This window comes from Monopterus albus, unplaced genomic scaffold (assembly GCF_001952655.1).
Source record: "Monopterus albus unplaced genomic scaffold, M_albus_1.0 scaffold36.1, whole genome shotgun sequence".
Classification (NCBI taxonomy): Eukaryota; Metazoa; Chordata; class Actinopteri; order Synbranchiformes; family Synbranchidae; genus Monopterus; species Monopterus albus.
Window position 1 is genome coordinate 1,643,131 of NW_018127916.1, and position 15,261 is coordinate 1,658,391.

The 15,261-nt window shown below is 41.6% G+C and overlaps 1 protein-coding gene across 4 annotated transcripts in view; it reads right to left on the bottom strand.

Annotated features, from left to right (window-relative positions):
- Window positions 1-6: 6 nt before the first annotated feature.
- Window positions 7-15,261, bottom strand: part of kaznb (kazrin, periplakin interacting protein b) — a 98,355-nt gene continuing 83,100 nt past the window's right edge. For 2 of the 4 annotated variants that reach the window (XM_020598061.1, XM_020598060.1), the window contains 13 exons: window positions 11,671-11,862; window positions 10,021-10,157; window positions 8,979-9,149; window positions 6,719-6,899; window positions 6,423-6,556; window positions 5,517-5,640; window positions 2,891-3,081; window positions 2,659-2,777; window positions 1,863-2,094; window positions 1,514-1,615; window positions 909-1,075; window positions 715-811; window positions 7-230 (listed from right to left, as the gene is read on the bottom strand). In XM_020598061.1, coding sequence (XP_020453717.1) covers window positions 75-230; window positions 715-811; window positions 909-1,075; window positions 1,514-1,615; window positions 1,863-2,094; window positions 2,659-2,777; window positions 2,891-3,081; window positions 5,517-5,640; window positions 6,423-6,556; window positions 6,719-6,899; window positions 8,979-9,149; window positions 10,021-10,157; window positions 11,671-11,862 — 2,003 coding nt within the window. In that variant the 3' untranslated portion in view covers window positions 7-74. Of the gene's footprint in view, window positions 231-714; window positions 812-908; window positions 1,076-1,513; window positions 1,616-1,862; window positions 2,095-2,658; window positions 2,778-2,890; window positions 3,082-4,052; window positions 5,641-6,394; window positions 6,557-6,718; window positions 6,900-8,978; window positions 9,150-10,020; window positions 10,158-11,670; window positions 11,863-15,261 lie in introns of those variants that run through there. The other 2 variants (XM_020598062.1, XM_020598063.1) reach the window with 2 other exon arrangements.

The following is a 15,261-nucleotide window of genomic DNA, read 5'->3' on the forward strand; positions in this document are numbered from 1 at the left end:
CTCTCTCAGCAATAAACAACTATAATACAATAACCATATAAATAATGACAATGATTTGGATGCCTGGGACCAGTTCAGACATTGGTTATTTCAACACTCTTGTAGGTGTGCATTGGGCTGCCTTTGGCTCTGGGAACAGCCTGCACCCTGGCCTCTCTGGGCAGAGAGCTACAGCCGCCGTGAAAGCTTCGCTCCACAGACTGGCTGTTGGCACGCAACCTCAGTGGACTCTGGAAGAAAGTAAAGGCATGAAAATATATGTGATGTTGACTCTTCTGAAAAAGTGACATCACCCCTTAAACATTATTTTCTCACACTAGCAAATAAAGCCGTTCAGTATAAAGTACTGAACAGTGTCATCCTGGTGTCCTAAGTGTTTAAGGTACTGCCATGTGCTTGTTTTAAATAAGGCTGGGGGCTTTTGGTCAACACCCTCGCTCCTTTCATATCCTGCCAACTCTACTGTCCAATATCGAATAAAAGCAAAGCTGTTCAAAAAATTTCAGTTCTCACCTAGTTAAAAATATTTTGGATTGATTGCATTTAAAACATTCAATATTCTATTTCAGTTTTACCTGAAGGTTTTACATTTTATAGCCTGTGTACAAATCCTAAAAATGTTGATCTTTTGATGCGCATATAGATAAAAAAAATCCTGACCTAACACCCTGGCTGAAATCCAGCTTATGATACAAATGTGATATGACATGATACCTTGTTTGTTCTTCTAAGAGACACCCTCTCCTCAGCAAAGCGGTTCACAGCCGCAGGTGAAGAAGAGTTAATAACCTCATCGCCCTGCCCCGCGTTGCTATAAACACGAGACATTAATTTATTTCTGTTTATTTTTTTGTATTAATAGCACATTTTAAAGTTGTAATTATGTGAACAGTGTTTATCTACTGTACCTCTGAGGAGCAGCGAGTAATTTCATCTCCTCATATAGGTGCCGATGCAGCATGTGTTTGTTGCTAGAGATCCCCAGGGCTTTGGCCATAGCATCTGTGTCAAAGGATGGGTCCAGAGCCATCACAGCTCCATGGATCCCTTTACCCTGAAGATTATCTGCAAACTCCTAAAGGGCAAGCCACAGAAAGCAGTGTGTGAAAGCTTTGTGTGGGTGTGTGTGTGCACAGTGCAGCTGGGAAAAACGACTTTTTCAGTGCTGCCAGAATCATATTGGCACAAAAGTCAAATTTAATAGCAAACTTTAATGGCAAATAACAGCCATGGTGAAGATTTGGAAAAAAAAAAATTAAAGATAAATGTTTGGAAAAATACTGAAAAACAAAGAATGGTAAAGTAGTATTCATTACTTATATGGTATTTTTTAAGTTTCTCTGTCTAGACCAGTATTTCTGCTCTGTATTTCCTTCATCAGTGGTTATGCACCAACGCACATAGCTATCGTTATTTTTGAGGGAGTCCAAGAAATTGTGCGGCAGCTGGCTCCAATCTGCCCTATAGACAACTCCAGGGCAAAAGGAAGTGCTGCCACTGACCTTCCACCCACCTTGAGGTCTATGTCTCTGATCCACTTCATTACTCTGTGACATGTCCAAACAATGGGGTCCCTGTCTTGGTGCTCACATTTGGTGCGGCGTGCCTGCAGGGCCTGCAAAAACACAACACACAGATAGCTGCAAAAGCACTAATATGGTGGTGGCTGAGGAAAACACAGAGAGAGGTCATGGAAGAATAAGAGTTTGCTGAGTTAAATGCTTCTGTGCGCCTCATGTCATGATGGATAATAATGGAAATCTCAAGCAGTTTTCTCAGTCAGTGAGTATAAATGTATGCAAAGTGAAAGAACTGCTGAAAAAGATTCATTCAGTGACATGTAACACAATCTATAGTCTAACCTCTTTATCAAAGCCAAGCATCTGTAGCAGCTGGATTGCCAGAAGTATGCTGGTCTGGTGGAACTGGTCACTGATGCTGAGGAATCTCTCCAGGTCTCTGCGGCTTAGAGAGTTTAGCACTCGTCCATCCACTAAGTGAGTCTGGAAACTTTGGGCGTATTGAGGCAGCCCCACGTCACTCAGCCAGGATGTTGCAACCCAGTGATGGTCCATTTCAGATGCTTTTGACAGTCTAGAAGATTATTAGGTGCCAATATTCAGCAGTGATGGAAGAAGTGGACAGTACCCTTACCTAGGTATAGGTAGCAATACCACACTGAAACGATACCCCTTTACAAGCTTATGTCCTCATGTCCATACTTTTATGACTTAAAAGTATGTTAGAATTCTAAAGAAAATGTGCTTTTAGGTGCTAAAAGTACTCATAATGAAGAAATCTAACCCCTGTGAGTATTATAAGGCCATATATTGAATTAATGAAAATTCTTGTGATAAGCTGGATAAGATGGATCTATTTGGACAGTTTACAATAAAACAATGTTTTATAAGATCATTATATAGTTTGATGATATTTTAAATCTTAATCTGCAAATGAACTCTAAAAATGCCAAATAGATGTAGAGGAGTAAAAAGCATAATATTTTTCCTATGAAATGAATCGGACAAGAGGTATTAATTAGCATGAAATGAAAATACTTAAATTGGCTACAAGTACTTCAATTTAGTTCTTAATCACAATAATATAGTAAATGGACTTAGTCAAAGCTTCTTTAGTGTTTTGTTAACTGCTGCTCACCCTTGATCTCCTTCAGCTCTTCTATAATCCTCAATGGCCAGTCTTAGCTTCCTGCGATGAATCAGATTACTGATGCCCAGACCCAGCTCTAAATCTTCATCTGTCAGGCCTAGCAGCACCTAAAGAGCCGAAATACAACTGGCTATCAAACCCGAATATACTGTTCTGCTCAAAAAATGACCCCACTTTCATACAGGCAAACAAGAAAGAACCACTTATACCGAAGTAGTACCTTGCCACTTTTGACGTTTTCAGAGCAGGCTCGGATGTACATGGGCATTCCCATGACAACCTCCAGCCAGGCCTGGACTGCACCTGCTCTCCATAGTGACATGCATGTGTTTCGTGTGAGCTCTGCCTGCTGAAGGCGGTCCAGCTGCTCCTCTCCGTCAGACAGGCTCTGCTGTGTGAGGCTGTCAGAGTCTGGATTGTTCAGGAGAAGTTATAGTGTAGCATACAGGAAAGGTTCAGGGTCAGAGGGACAGAAAAATTTTGAAAATGACTAATCTGGAGACAATTTGACATCAAATCAGAGGGTGTTTTTGGTTAAAAGCACATACACACACTTCCACCTCAAGTGTGTAACAATATGCAGAAAAAGTTGGGATGCTACTCTAAAATATCAGAATCTTTTCTGTACATGAACCTCAGAACTGTGTTTCTGGATTTCTCTCAAGAGGAATCAAGACAGAGTTGTCAGTCTGGCGGATGAAACATAGCTTCAACCCTTGCGTCCATTTTTGACATCAAATGTTTTGAAGTAATACTGTAAAGCCACTAGATGGCACTGGAATGATTTACTGGAACTACACTTTCTTGTATCCTAAAATTAACTGTACCGTGTAAAGAAACAAAAACATATAGTGCCTATAAATCTAAAATGTTCAAACTCAATCATGATTTTGGTCAATGTTTAGCAAAGGTGTTAAAACACTTCAGTAGCTACCTGATGATTGTGAGAGGACCATTAGGATAATGTATTAGAGACACAGGGATTATTCATAAAACATCATGCTCCTGACTACTGACTGCCCATCTCAACAACAGGAAAACACTGATTCATACTGAACCAACGAATCCAGGATGAACTCCGTGTGTTTACCTGATTCTTGACCACATGCCGACACAAATGCTGCATGCAAAGTCCATCATCTTTCAAGAATTACCATACAAAAGAAAAAAGAAAAGACAAACTTGAATTTTTCCAATGGTCCTGAGTGATATGAATAATCCCCAGAGTGCAGTAACAGACAGCTGGTAATCACAGATGAGGAGTTACTCACTGGCAGGAGAGAGTTGCCATTAGAAATGGCAGCAGGAGAGGGAGAGACACGTTAGACTGGGACACAAGAACAAGATTACTCATGGAACAGAATACTGCCACAGAGGATGTATTCAATTACTAGTTTTATTTTTAAAATAAGACTTCATTTCAATTATAATTCATTTTGAAAATGCTAAAACCTCCTCAAAATCTGGCAGCAACAGCTGCAGCAGATAAATATTTGAAATTTATACTTGTTTTCCTCTGTTTTTAAATAAAATACTTCAATAGATTTAATCTTTTATGCAACATCTTCTAAATTACAAAGCATTTAACAGAGAATTGTTAGAGCCACATTTGCAAGAAATGAAGAGGGGTTTTATACAAAGCAAAACAAAAAATGTAAAAAAAAACCTAATAAATAAATTTTAAAAAAGAAAAAAGGGACCATGCATTCATAACGCAAGGAAAGATAACTTAGTAAGGGCAGCACAGGAGCACCACATAACTATGGCGATTATTAATTTGGTTGGCAATGAATGGAGCAACACAGAGGGATCATGCAGGTATTTAATGCGCATTCCTTCGTCTCATGTTGGCACATGTTAGAAAGCTCTCAGTAAGACATGAGTCAGACATAAACAAATATTTACGAGGCCAGAGCCGACAGTGACAGAATGATACGCAGATTTTTCAAAGATGAGTGTTTGACTTTTGGCACTTGCACATGGTTTTGAGAGCAGATGCCTGAATATACATTATCGTTTGGTTTTAGTTTGTGTATTATAGTCTGTGCAATTGCATTTTTCTTTTTATCAAAGACATATCTAAAATCTAAACTCTTTGTTGGCCACTCAATTATTTATGGTAGCTAAGAATATAATGTTTAACATAAAATGGATGAGTGGGCCTTCAGAAAAATGCTTTTATATATATAAAGCAGTTTGAAACGGCAGTTTTTGGCCAATTAACACCCCCCCTCCCCCCACCTCCAAAAATTCAATCAGCTAACATCCCCTCCCCTCTTTCATAACAAGAAATGGGCTATAAACGATTGGGAATAAGAAGAAACTTAGAAATATAATATTGCAATGCATGATAAAAACAACTGTGAAGTAACAAAAGCCAACTGACAGTGACATTAAAAACACTAGCTTCACAATTACTCCTATTTACATATGAACAATAGTCCTTCAAGTCTCCAGTTATAAAAAACAAAAAACAGTAAGACATTTAAATGATAATACAGCATAAACATGTCTACACATAATAATAACCCCATGTACTGTATATATTTATATGCATGTAAACATATATACATATGCATACATGTACATCTATAAATATATATCTAATTTACAAACATACAATTTGAGGGTAATATACTTTACATTTATGGGATATAGCAGTGTCTTTTAGGGCTTTTCTTTTAAAATTTACCCCATCACACAGGCAAACCCATCAACAAAATGCTTTTTACACACATTTAAAGCCACTCGTGATCAAACACTACTACACACACACTCTATATGCTCACACGCTCAGCATCACCAGTCGGCATCCTCCTCTATGTAATAATCTGGGGTGGCTGTACCATCAAACAAGCCAGGCTCCAGTGACTTGCGCTGCTTGGTCCGAGTGAACACCCGTGACAGGGATCCCAGAGTCATCTTCTCCTTCTTCTTCTTACGCTTCTGGTCCTCCAGGTCCTCCATAGACTGAACAAGGCAGAGGACACAGGAAGCTTGGGTTGATCCTCTCATGTAGCTGAGATGTAGCAATAATTTTACATGTTTGGAATTACGCTTGCTGGCTTTCTTGCTAGATGAGAGGATGGGTACTGCTCTCTTGCCTGTATCCGAAGCTACAGCCAGCAGGTGGATGGCTTTAGATTAGCATACAGACTGGAAACAGGAAGAAACAGCTGGCACAGCTCTGTCCAGAGGTGCCTTCTAAAACTTACTATTAAACCTGTTAGATGCTGTTTGTTTAATCTGTACAAAAGCCCGAGTGTAATGTGTGGTTTTATTTGGGGCTGAACTTTCTTGCCTGGTGCAGTGACTGGGGTCTCTCTCTGGGTTGCTTGTCATGGTGCCGCACCTTATAGTTGTTACAATTCAGTTTTTGTACGGATTAAACAAACAACATATAATATGTTAATCTGGCAACTTTAGAGATGCTGGTAGATGTCACCTTTCCACAGAGCTAGGCTCAGCTGCTTCTCTTTGTTTCCAGTGTTTACGCTAAGATAACCAGCTACAGACACAAGAGAACTATCAATCTTCTCATCAAACCTTCAGAAAGTCAATACACAATGTCAAACACTTTTTTTAAAGTGACTTAAATGTAAACTAGCACCACCACTAAGCAAGCAGGCTGACACCCAGCAGGCCAACAGGACAGACAGACAGACATAAACATAAGAAGACAAAGGGAAGGGAGGTACTTAGAAAAGTGTGGAGGTGTGATTACTTGGTCGAGGGGGCCAGGCAGCTCTTACATTGCAGAGGGAGTGGGTCCGGTGACGAGGTGAGTTTATATCGCTGGGCGTGGACGAGCGGTCCCCGTCCACCGCCGAGGCATCAGAGATGACGGAGGGCTGGCGAGAATGGCAGGGGCTGATCCTGACCACAGCTGGAGGTACCACACACACATGTACACACACACATATAACCATACATGATAAATTCCCACAGTTAGTTTGAGAAACCTCCAGAAAAGGTTAGTATGTCCAGTCTGTAAAAGCAGCACCAAGCAGCATAGAAAGTAAGAGGCATAGTAGATAAGAGAGTGTACCCTGTCTGTCTGTGGTGTGTCCGTGGTAGAGGGTCTGCTGGCTCTGACGGATGGCCGCTGTGAGGGGCAGGTCGGCCTGCATCACCCACTCCTGACTGCCGTTCACCACTGGCTCTGTCGGCATGACCAGCGAGTGGCGCTTCGGTACATCTTTTGTCAGGGTGGCCAGAGACTGCTTTGCCTGGGAGACACATGGGCAACAGGAAGTATGAACTTTGTTTGGAGCAGGGACAAAACATAGTTGACTAATATATTAAACAATCATCAGTGTTTCATAGTGGTGGGCATCATTACAGCTATAAGAATTATTTTTACACCACTGGAAAATAATACTGCTCTACCTTAATGTCATTGCCATTTCTAAATGTATGTTAAATTTACAGGAATGTTGATTATGAGGGATTAATTTTCTTTCTCTGCTGTATGAAACTACAAAAATGTATTAACATCGAAATTATGAAACAACGGAATCTGCAAACTCACTGTACGTTGGTAAACACAAGATCTCAGTTAAATAGTATAACTTGATTTTCATCATATATAGCCTACTGACTTAAGCACTGTATACATGCACAGTATTTTAAAAATTAATTTATGTATTCATTTAGTGCATGAAACCTTTGTAAACAATAACAATAAAGAGAGAAGAGAAGGAAAGAGAAAGAAGGTCAAATGACATTTTGTGGCTGGGTTGTATGACTAGGCTGCAGCTCTGGCACTGATGTGCCAACAAACCCGATTTGTGCTGCAACTTAATGTGAGGATCTGTGGGTGGTGGTGACTTGCTGAGGGAAGAGAGAGATTGATGACACAGGCTGACAACTGTACCTCTGAGGGACCTGACGCAGTAACACAGAAAAAAGGCATGAATTTCTGATTCCTTAGTCTGGAGAAAGAACTGAAGCTTTGAGAGAGGGAGGGGATGAGGATATGAAAACGATCACTGGAGGTTCAGGACGAGGAACACGCCCCTAATGCACATCTTTCCCTGCCACCTGCCTACAAATACTTCCTCTCTCCACCTGCAGAGTGTTTTCGTTTTCTGTAAACGGCGGCCGCAGTCTGGCTCACTCTAACCTTGCTCGCCTTTCACAACGGTTTGTGGACTTTGTCTCTGCTTCAGCGGATGTGTTCCTGTCCTGTGCATGGTCATCGCCCTCCTCCACCACTATCCCTGCCTCATGCAGGGCGTCCTCCAGCCTCTGGGAAACCGTCCGTGTCCACACTGTGGGTCACCATCAGGCACAAGAGGCTACCTGTTGGCCTCCAGCACCAGGCTCGGGGCGGCAGGACCCCACCAGTCTTTCTTCTATTTCTGCTTTCCCACTATTCTTTCTTCCCCAGGCACTGAGCTGCCTCCTGCTGTTCTGTCATCTCTCCCACTCCTTTCCTCCTTTTTGTCTTCTTTCAGTCCTGAGCTACATGGCTGCACTTCCTCCCTTTCCTGGCACTGAACTGCCACTGCTCCTACCAGCACTGGTCTGCAGTCTGCTTTCTGCTCCGCTGACTCCCACTGGCATCCCCCTTATTTCCCTGACCAAACCTGCCACCTTGCCTCCAGTATCTCCTCCTCCATTGGCAGTAGGGGTGTTCGGCACTGCCGCCCTGTTGCTCTCTTTTCTTGCTCTACCTGCCGCTCCGGGGGAGCAGCCCTTGACTTTGTGTTTTTTGTCCCCTCATTCTTCAGGTTCATTCCTCGACTCCATGGTGTTCTCATGCCTGAGCTGCTCCTACTGGCTGCTCCCTCACTGGGTTTTTGGAGCTTGTAGAGCATGACATGGTTTGCTGATTCGTGGCCAACAGGATCGGAGCGGCAACTACAGCAGCCAGCAAGGTATACCAGACTACCTCATGAAGATCAAGGGACAGAAGACCTCACATGCCCACCAGCAGTACATCTGCTCAACCCTCAGGATGTGCATAAAGTCCAAATCTGCCCTCTTCTTAGGAAGGTCTTTTGGGGGATTTGCCACACCTGAATGCTGCACAGATCCACCAAAAGCCTTCCCCTAAAATTCTCTAACAGTCACTAAGCAGCATCAGCACAAAGTTCCATGTAGGTGTGGTCCTGACTAGTGAAATGCAGTACTGTGTACCACAAAAGCATACTGGATGGGAAACCACAAACAGGACTGCAAGCCCATACCTTATTTAAATTCATGGCAAACACACAACTAATGATTCTTACAGGTAGGTGACAGCATTGTGCTTGAGTTAATTCAGTAAAGTTGTGACTGTGTTCATGTGCAGGGTTACTCGCCATGGTGAGCTCAGCCTCCAGTTCTTTGATCCTGTTCTCCTTCATGTCCATCTGAGAACGTAAGGTGTTGGCCTGCTCCGTGGATTCTTTGGTCTGCCTCCTCAGATCCCACTTTTCCCTCTCCAACATGTCCTTCTCTTTTGCCAGGGCTTTCACTGCGTCCTCACTCTCCTGAGGAAAACATACACACATACAAAGACATGACTAATCCCAGCCACTCTTAATTTAAAAGATCAACAGAGCTCCAAATCTAAGCCAAGAAGCACGTCAGAGCTACTTTCACAGTCAGAATCTATTTCAAAACCTAATGCAATTCAGTGATGCCAGTAACAGACTGCTGTAGGAGGGCTGCTTTTAAAATTAAGGGTGTCACCTGACTGACAATGAACATTTGAGGCAGATACTGATTGCCGATATTCGAGAGTTTTAAAAGATCTGATCATGATATAGCAACTGATTATTTCAAAAGGTGTTTTACTATATAGTCATTAATGGACTGTTTACTAAACTTGGGGGACTCGAGTCACTTGACTTGAGTCAGACTTAAGTCACAAATCTGAGGACTTGAGACTTGCTTGACTAACATTCGTAAAAGACTCGACTTGATTCAGACTTGAGACACGTCTCAAAATTACTTCCGTTTTTTTAAAATTAAATATTAGCATTTTTTTTACATATTGAGATTTTGTTTTTGAAACACAATTGGGTGAATTCTACTTCAATGGGCACAAACCTGGCAACCTACTAGAACGCAGCAGACCAGCAAAGGGCAATGCCATGCTGCAGGATGAGGCACAGAAATCAGCAACATGACCACAACAACATCTAACTTCATCAGTCACTACAAACTCACAAAGAAAGGTAAGAAACACTACGTGAATGTGTCTTTTCAGCTAATGTTAGCTAACCTAGAAAGCTAACATTAAGTTTAAGCTGTTATATATTGGCTGTTATTAGCCCTTACAATAGTCATAAAGTGCTATTTACCAGCCAAACTATCTGCAGTAAAGTAATACTGATAAATCAGCTGAACAGGGGTTACCTTTCGGTGTTGGTCATAGTTGCGTATGAATTCTCGCAGCTGATCTTCTCTACTCTCCAGAGTTGTGTACAGCTGCTGCATCTGACTCACCAGGTCTGCCTTCTCCACTTTTAGACGCTTACGGTCAGCTTTCATAGCTGCAACACAGACAAACACCTTTTCACATTGATTACCACACACAGCACATGCACATATCAAGGAGAATCTTAACTGAACAAAGTATGTGATGTCATGACATGTCAGTAAGATTTTGCTGCTTCTAGGACAGAAACAAAGCTTTGCACTTGCAACAGAGAGCCACTAGGTGACACTGTGTCTTGTGGGAATGAGGAGCTGCAGCTGGTGCTTTCTTTTATTCCTCAGACAGAAAATGCCCAGAGAAAATGATGTAATCATCTCAGAGGATAACTGGCACAGTGGCACTTCTTCATTCATACATGAAACTGTTCCAGCTGGCATGTGGAGACCGCTGGCTCATCCCTGAGAAGACCAATCAAATCTGATTTCTTTCAACTGCTCACAAAGGCAACTCAACAGTGGTGCAACTGGTGAGCCTCTTTGCAGGGAAAATAATAACAGTGCTCTCCCGGCAGTCTTTGCTCAACAGAGAGGCAAGACTGAAACTGGTACTTGTCATAACTCCATACATGTGTCACTCAGGAAGCATTCCTCCTGTCAGCGTTCAGCCTTTTCATATTCAACATTTAACATTTAAACCTGTTTTGCAGCAGTTACACAACACAGTTTACAAGCATGCAGTTTACCAACCTCCAATCTCTAAGCAGAGGAGAGGACCTTGCAAAGCAGTACTTCACTTAACTAAGCTCGCTCCACAATTGTCTTTTCACTTTTCCAAAATGTTTTTGGATAAAGCGGTGAAAGCAGGGCTGTTAGTTTTACTCCTCTCCCAAAGAACTGTGGGGTTGTATAACAGATTTGTTTTCATACAAGAAATGAAATCAATCAGATTTTACCAAATCAGCACTGCGTTCCAATCTAGATCAATACCGCAGTGTTATTTCTAAGTAATGTGTCTATGTCACGACTGATGGATTATAATTAAAATGAGGTGAACCTGGAATCAGCTTGGCTGCTCATCAGGGGCGACACCCGTTTCTGAGTAGTAAAGTCATTTTATGGCAGCACACTGAATGAACAAACGCAAGAATAGAAAGACTGCTTAATAAATATGTACTTATGTGAGTGTATAATACCATATGAAATAAATAATCATCAGCTATTTAACTGGGAGGAAAAACATTTGTCAGAATAAACTTCAGGCTTGTACCAGTTTATTATATCTTTTTAGTACAAGTACACACAATGCTATGTTCCTCTGTTCTTAGATGTGTGTTACTGGAGGATGTCTTGTTATATTTTTTATGTTGTATATATACCAGATAGGCCAAATGTCTGGCAGGACATAAAAAAACAAACTAAACTACTGTAAGTGACAGCGGCTGATTTTCTTTGGTGAGATAAAGTGGATCCAATTCAGTCACAATATATTTTTTGCTCAATGTAACTTGAAAAGAGTGAATCTTCCAAGGCTTGGACGACTGTATTTGCTATATGTTCATAGTAGCTGTTGGAAACAAAGGCCTCTGCTGGATTAGGTAACATGACAAGAAGCTTGCGTTGGCTCCTGACCTTGTAAGGCCTCCTTGGCACGGTCTAGCTCCTGCTCTTTGTCGCCCAGCTGCACACGGAGTTCGGTGGCGGAGAGCAAATTGGCAGAGCAGCCTCCGTGGGTCTCCTCCAGGTCCTTACTCAACATGTCTTTCATTTGCCTCAGCAGGTGAACTTCTTCTTGAAGCTGGGCAACCTCCTCATGCAGCAACACTTAGGAAGAATGAGAGAAAGTTTGGGATTTAGAGTATGAATGAGGAAAGAATGCAGGACAGGGGGAGAACATGAAATCAGAAGAGATACAGTACGTGCAAGAGAAAATCAGAAGAGAAGAAAAAAATGGAAAGTATGTGAAAGGAGGAAGTAATATTAATAGCTGGATTTAGAGAGGAAGGGAGTGATTATACTGCATATGACAAAATACAGGCTCAAACCAACACATTCAACCCCCATAAGACTCACAGCTCCCCCTCAGCTGTAGCTGCAGGTGTTTTAGAAATTCGGATAACAGCTGAATGACACACTTAGGACTGGAACTGGTGAAAGTAGTGTGTAAGTGAGAGACAGCAGTCTGATAAGACTGAACAAAGCATCAGCAACACATGCTCGAGGCGTGCTCCTCGGTGCTGTGTTCTCCATCGACTGTGAAATGCCTCCCACCCCTTGGGGAAAACAGGCAAGCAAACAGAAGCAGAACACTAAGGAAAGGAAAAAAGGAAGCTAACAATGAAGTGAAGAGTGAACTAAGGGACAGGAGCTGCTGCAGGATGAAGAAGATGAGAAGAGTTCAGAATTTTAGTCCCGTAAGTGAAATCCATCGTAGCAACAGAGGAACAATATGTCAAAATGGGTTTTATAGCACATATAACAATAGAAGGTCTCTTACAGCAGTAACACACTTTTCATAAGAACTGGGAGAAATGACACAAGCAGCCAAAACATTCAGCTCTAGTGTAAAACCTGTAACCCCTGATGGAAAATTTGGAAATCCAAAAAACCTTTATGATACCTCAGTGCAAGATGCGAGCCCACTGAAAAAGTATCTACTTGGATAATGCAGGAAAGATCAGTCATTCAACAACCAACCTGATGAATGAATTGTTTCTGGATTGCTTTTCTGACAAAAGCAGTGATTTGGAGATGACATCTTGAACTCTAGGATCTTGTAATATTGTAATTATGAGTTTAGAAAAAGTCACACATAGGCCTAAATAACACTTTACTTTGTGCAGATCCCTATAAGACTTCATCTACAGTAACACTGTGTAAAAGTCAAGAGCAAGTACACATGCTGGGAAGTATGTTTGCATGCATGTGTGACTCAGAGAGCAAAAGAGAGAAGGTCTCTGCAGGCCTGCAGCCAGGCGATGCGGGGCTGCAGCTAGTCTGATAAGGGAGGAAGGGACAGTCCATTGGTCTCTGTCGACTCAGGACTATGGAAACACATCAGGCAGCTCTGTGCTGCATGTGACAAAAAGAGTTTGTTTCTCCGAAAGAGCAATTTTTCACAGCCTTCTTGCAGCCTAAATCCGCTTATTCATCTGTTTACCTGCAGGCTCTCCTACATTTGATGCAACCAGGCCAGCTGCTGCTTTTGATGCCACTGAATAGAAATGTGCAATTTTGAGGTGCTTTGTTATGTTCAACTTAATCTTCAACTCAAAACAGGCTGTTTAAATTATGAGCTGCATTTGATGTGATGTGAAGGTTGATCTGCTCTTGTTGTTAGCTGTCAGCTTAGCAAGCATAGCAGCTGTTTGGTAATTCAGTATGCTCCTTTTCCCTGTTTTACTAAATCTTTAAAGATTTTAGTATCATAGTGTTACATATCATGACAGATATGGGAATAGCTAGTATATAGTCTAGTGTAAGTCAATTAAATCCAATTATGAACTATGCTAGAACAGTGTCTTCAGGAGTATTTGCAGTGTTCAGATAAATTAATCTCCCAAATCCAGTTTTGCATTAATTTCTAGCATCAGCCACAGTAGTACACAACGTACATTCAGGCTAAAGTGTGCACAACTCCGCTCACACATTTTTCCTCTCAGATTTACTGCCTCAAACTGAGGGTGAAATTAAAGAAAAGGAAACTTCTCAAGATCTTCTAGTCTTTTCTGAATATGCAGTCAGTTCAGATCTAGGAACTGTGTGAAGGGACGCACAGAAAATCAGTTTCACTTGAGTTAGAACTGTTTTAAGGGCAAAAAAACCATCTACCTGCAGGTAATTTACCTCCACATACACTGTTACGTGCAATCTAAAAGGCAATTTAAATTGACAGGAGTCACATAAACCATGCACAGTCTATATCATCTAGGGTGAGTGGTTATGTAGTTGGCTTGGCCAAGCTATTAGAATCCTGCCACAGAAGAGGAGAAGACCACTCTTCATCTTACTCAGCAATGGCTCATTCAATTAACTTCTCATTGAAGCTTCACATTAGAGTGTCCATCAAAGCCAGTCAGGACCAGGCCATCACTCCTTGCCCTTTTCCTGTGCATAGCAGAGCTGTCACAAGCCACACACACACACACAGAGCATCGAGGAGAGAAAGTGTAGTCACCGTAGGCTCAGGATTAGGCTTAAGATCAAGTGAAGGCACCGTTCTGGGCTTGAAAAGATGAAGTCAAATGTGTGGACTGGAGGTCAAAGACCTGAACTAGTGTCCTATGAAAGTATGCAGGATTAAAAAATGCCATATTTACTGTCTATACATGAATGATCAAAGTCCTAACGTGAGCTGTGTTGGAATATAGAGTTTGGATGAGAAGCTAAATTCAAAGTTACTGCTCTTGTTGCAAAAATCGATCTTATTTTAAAAGCAGTTGCAGGCTAACTATTTTGAGTGCATCCAAATTGAACTCGGCCTTGATTGTGTCTTGTCATTAAACAATTACTTTTCAGTGAACCGTCAAACTCCTAGAAAGGTTCACTCAGTGGGGTTGCTTAGACTGAATCAGAAGGTGCTGCCAGACAATTCAGAGGATTTTGGCTTTTTTTCAGCATATTGCCTTTGAATGTGTCAGTTTATCAAAATGATGAGACATATATATGTTATTTTCTTCTTTTTTGTAATTTGGGTGAACTGAAAACTTTCTTTAATTGACTGACAATCTTCTGCCAGACATTATGAAAAAAAACTTGTTCAACAAATTATGGTCCACTGGAAGACAAACCATGAAAATAATATGGCTCAATTGAGAAGGGTGTCAAAAATCTCTGCAGTGACAGCAGCCAACTGTTCGGCCCTGAGGAGTTACCATGTGCATGGCTGTCAGTTTTCCACCTCTGTCCCCCCTGACAATTCAGATTGTAGTTAACACTCAGCTATTTCTCTCCAAGACAAAGCCAGAGGCGACGATGCTGCCTTTTCCTCTCCCCTAATCTCTTAGTTACAGAAGTGATAGTTGGATAACAAGGTCGAACATTATTGCACATCTTTACTACAGAGTGTAGACTTAGAGCGCTGTCATAACTGTCCTCCTGAAGCAATATTCTTAACAGAAGACTCCTCTGAACAACCAGCTCATATTACTACTGTCTTGTTGGACACTGGAGTCAAGTGCATAAAAAATGAACAACTTGCCTCCCTGCTCTCATTAAATTAGA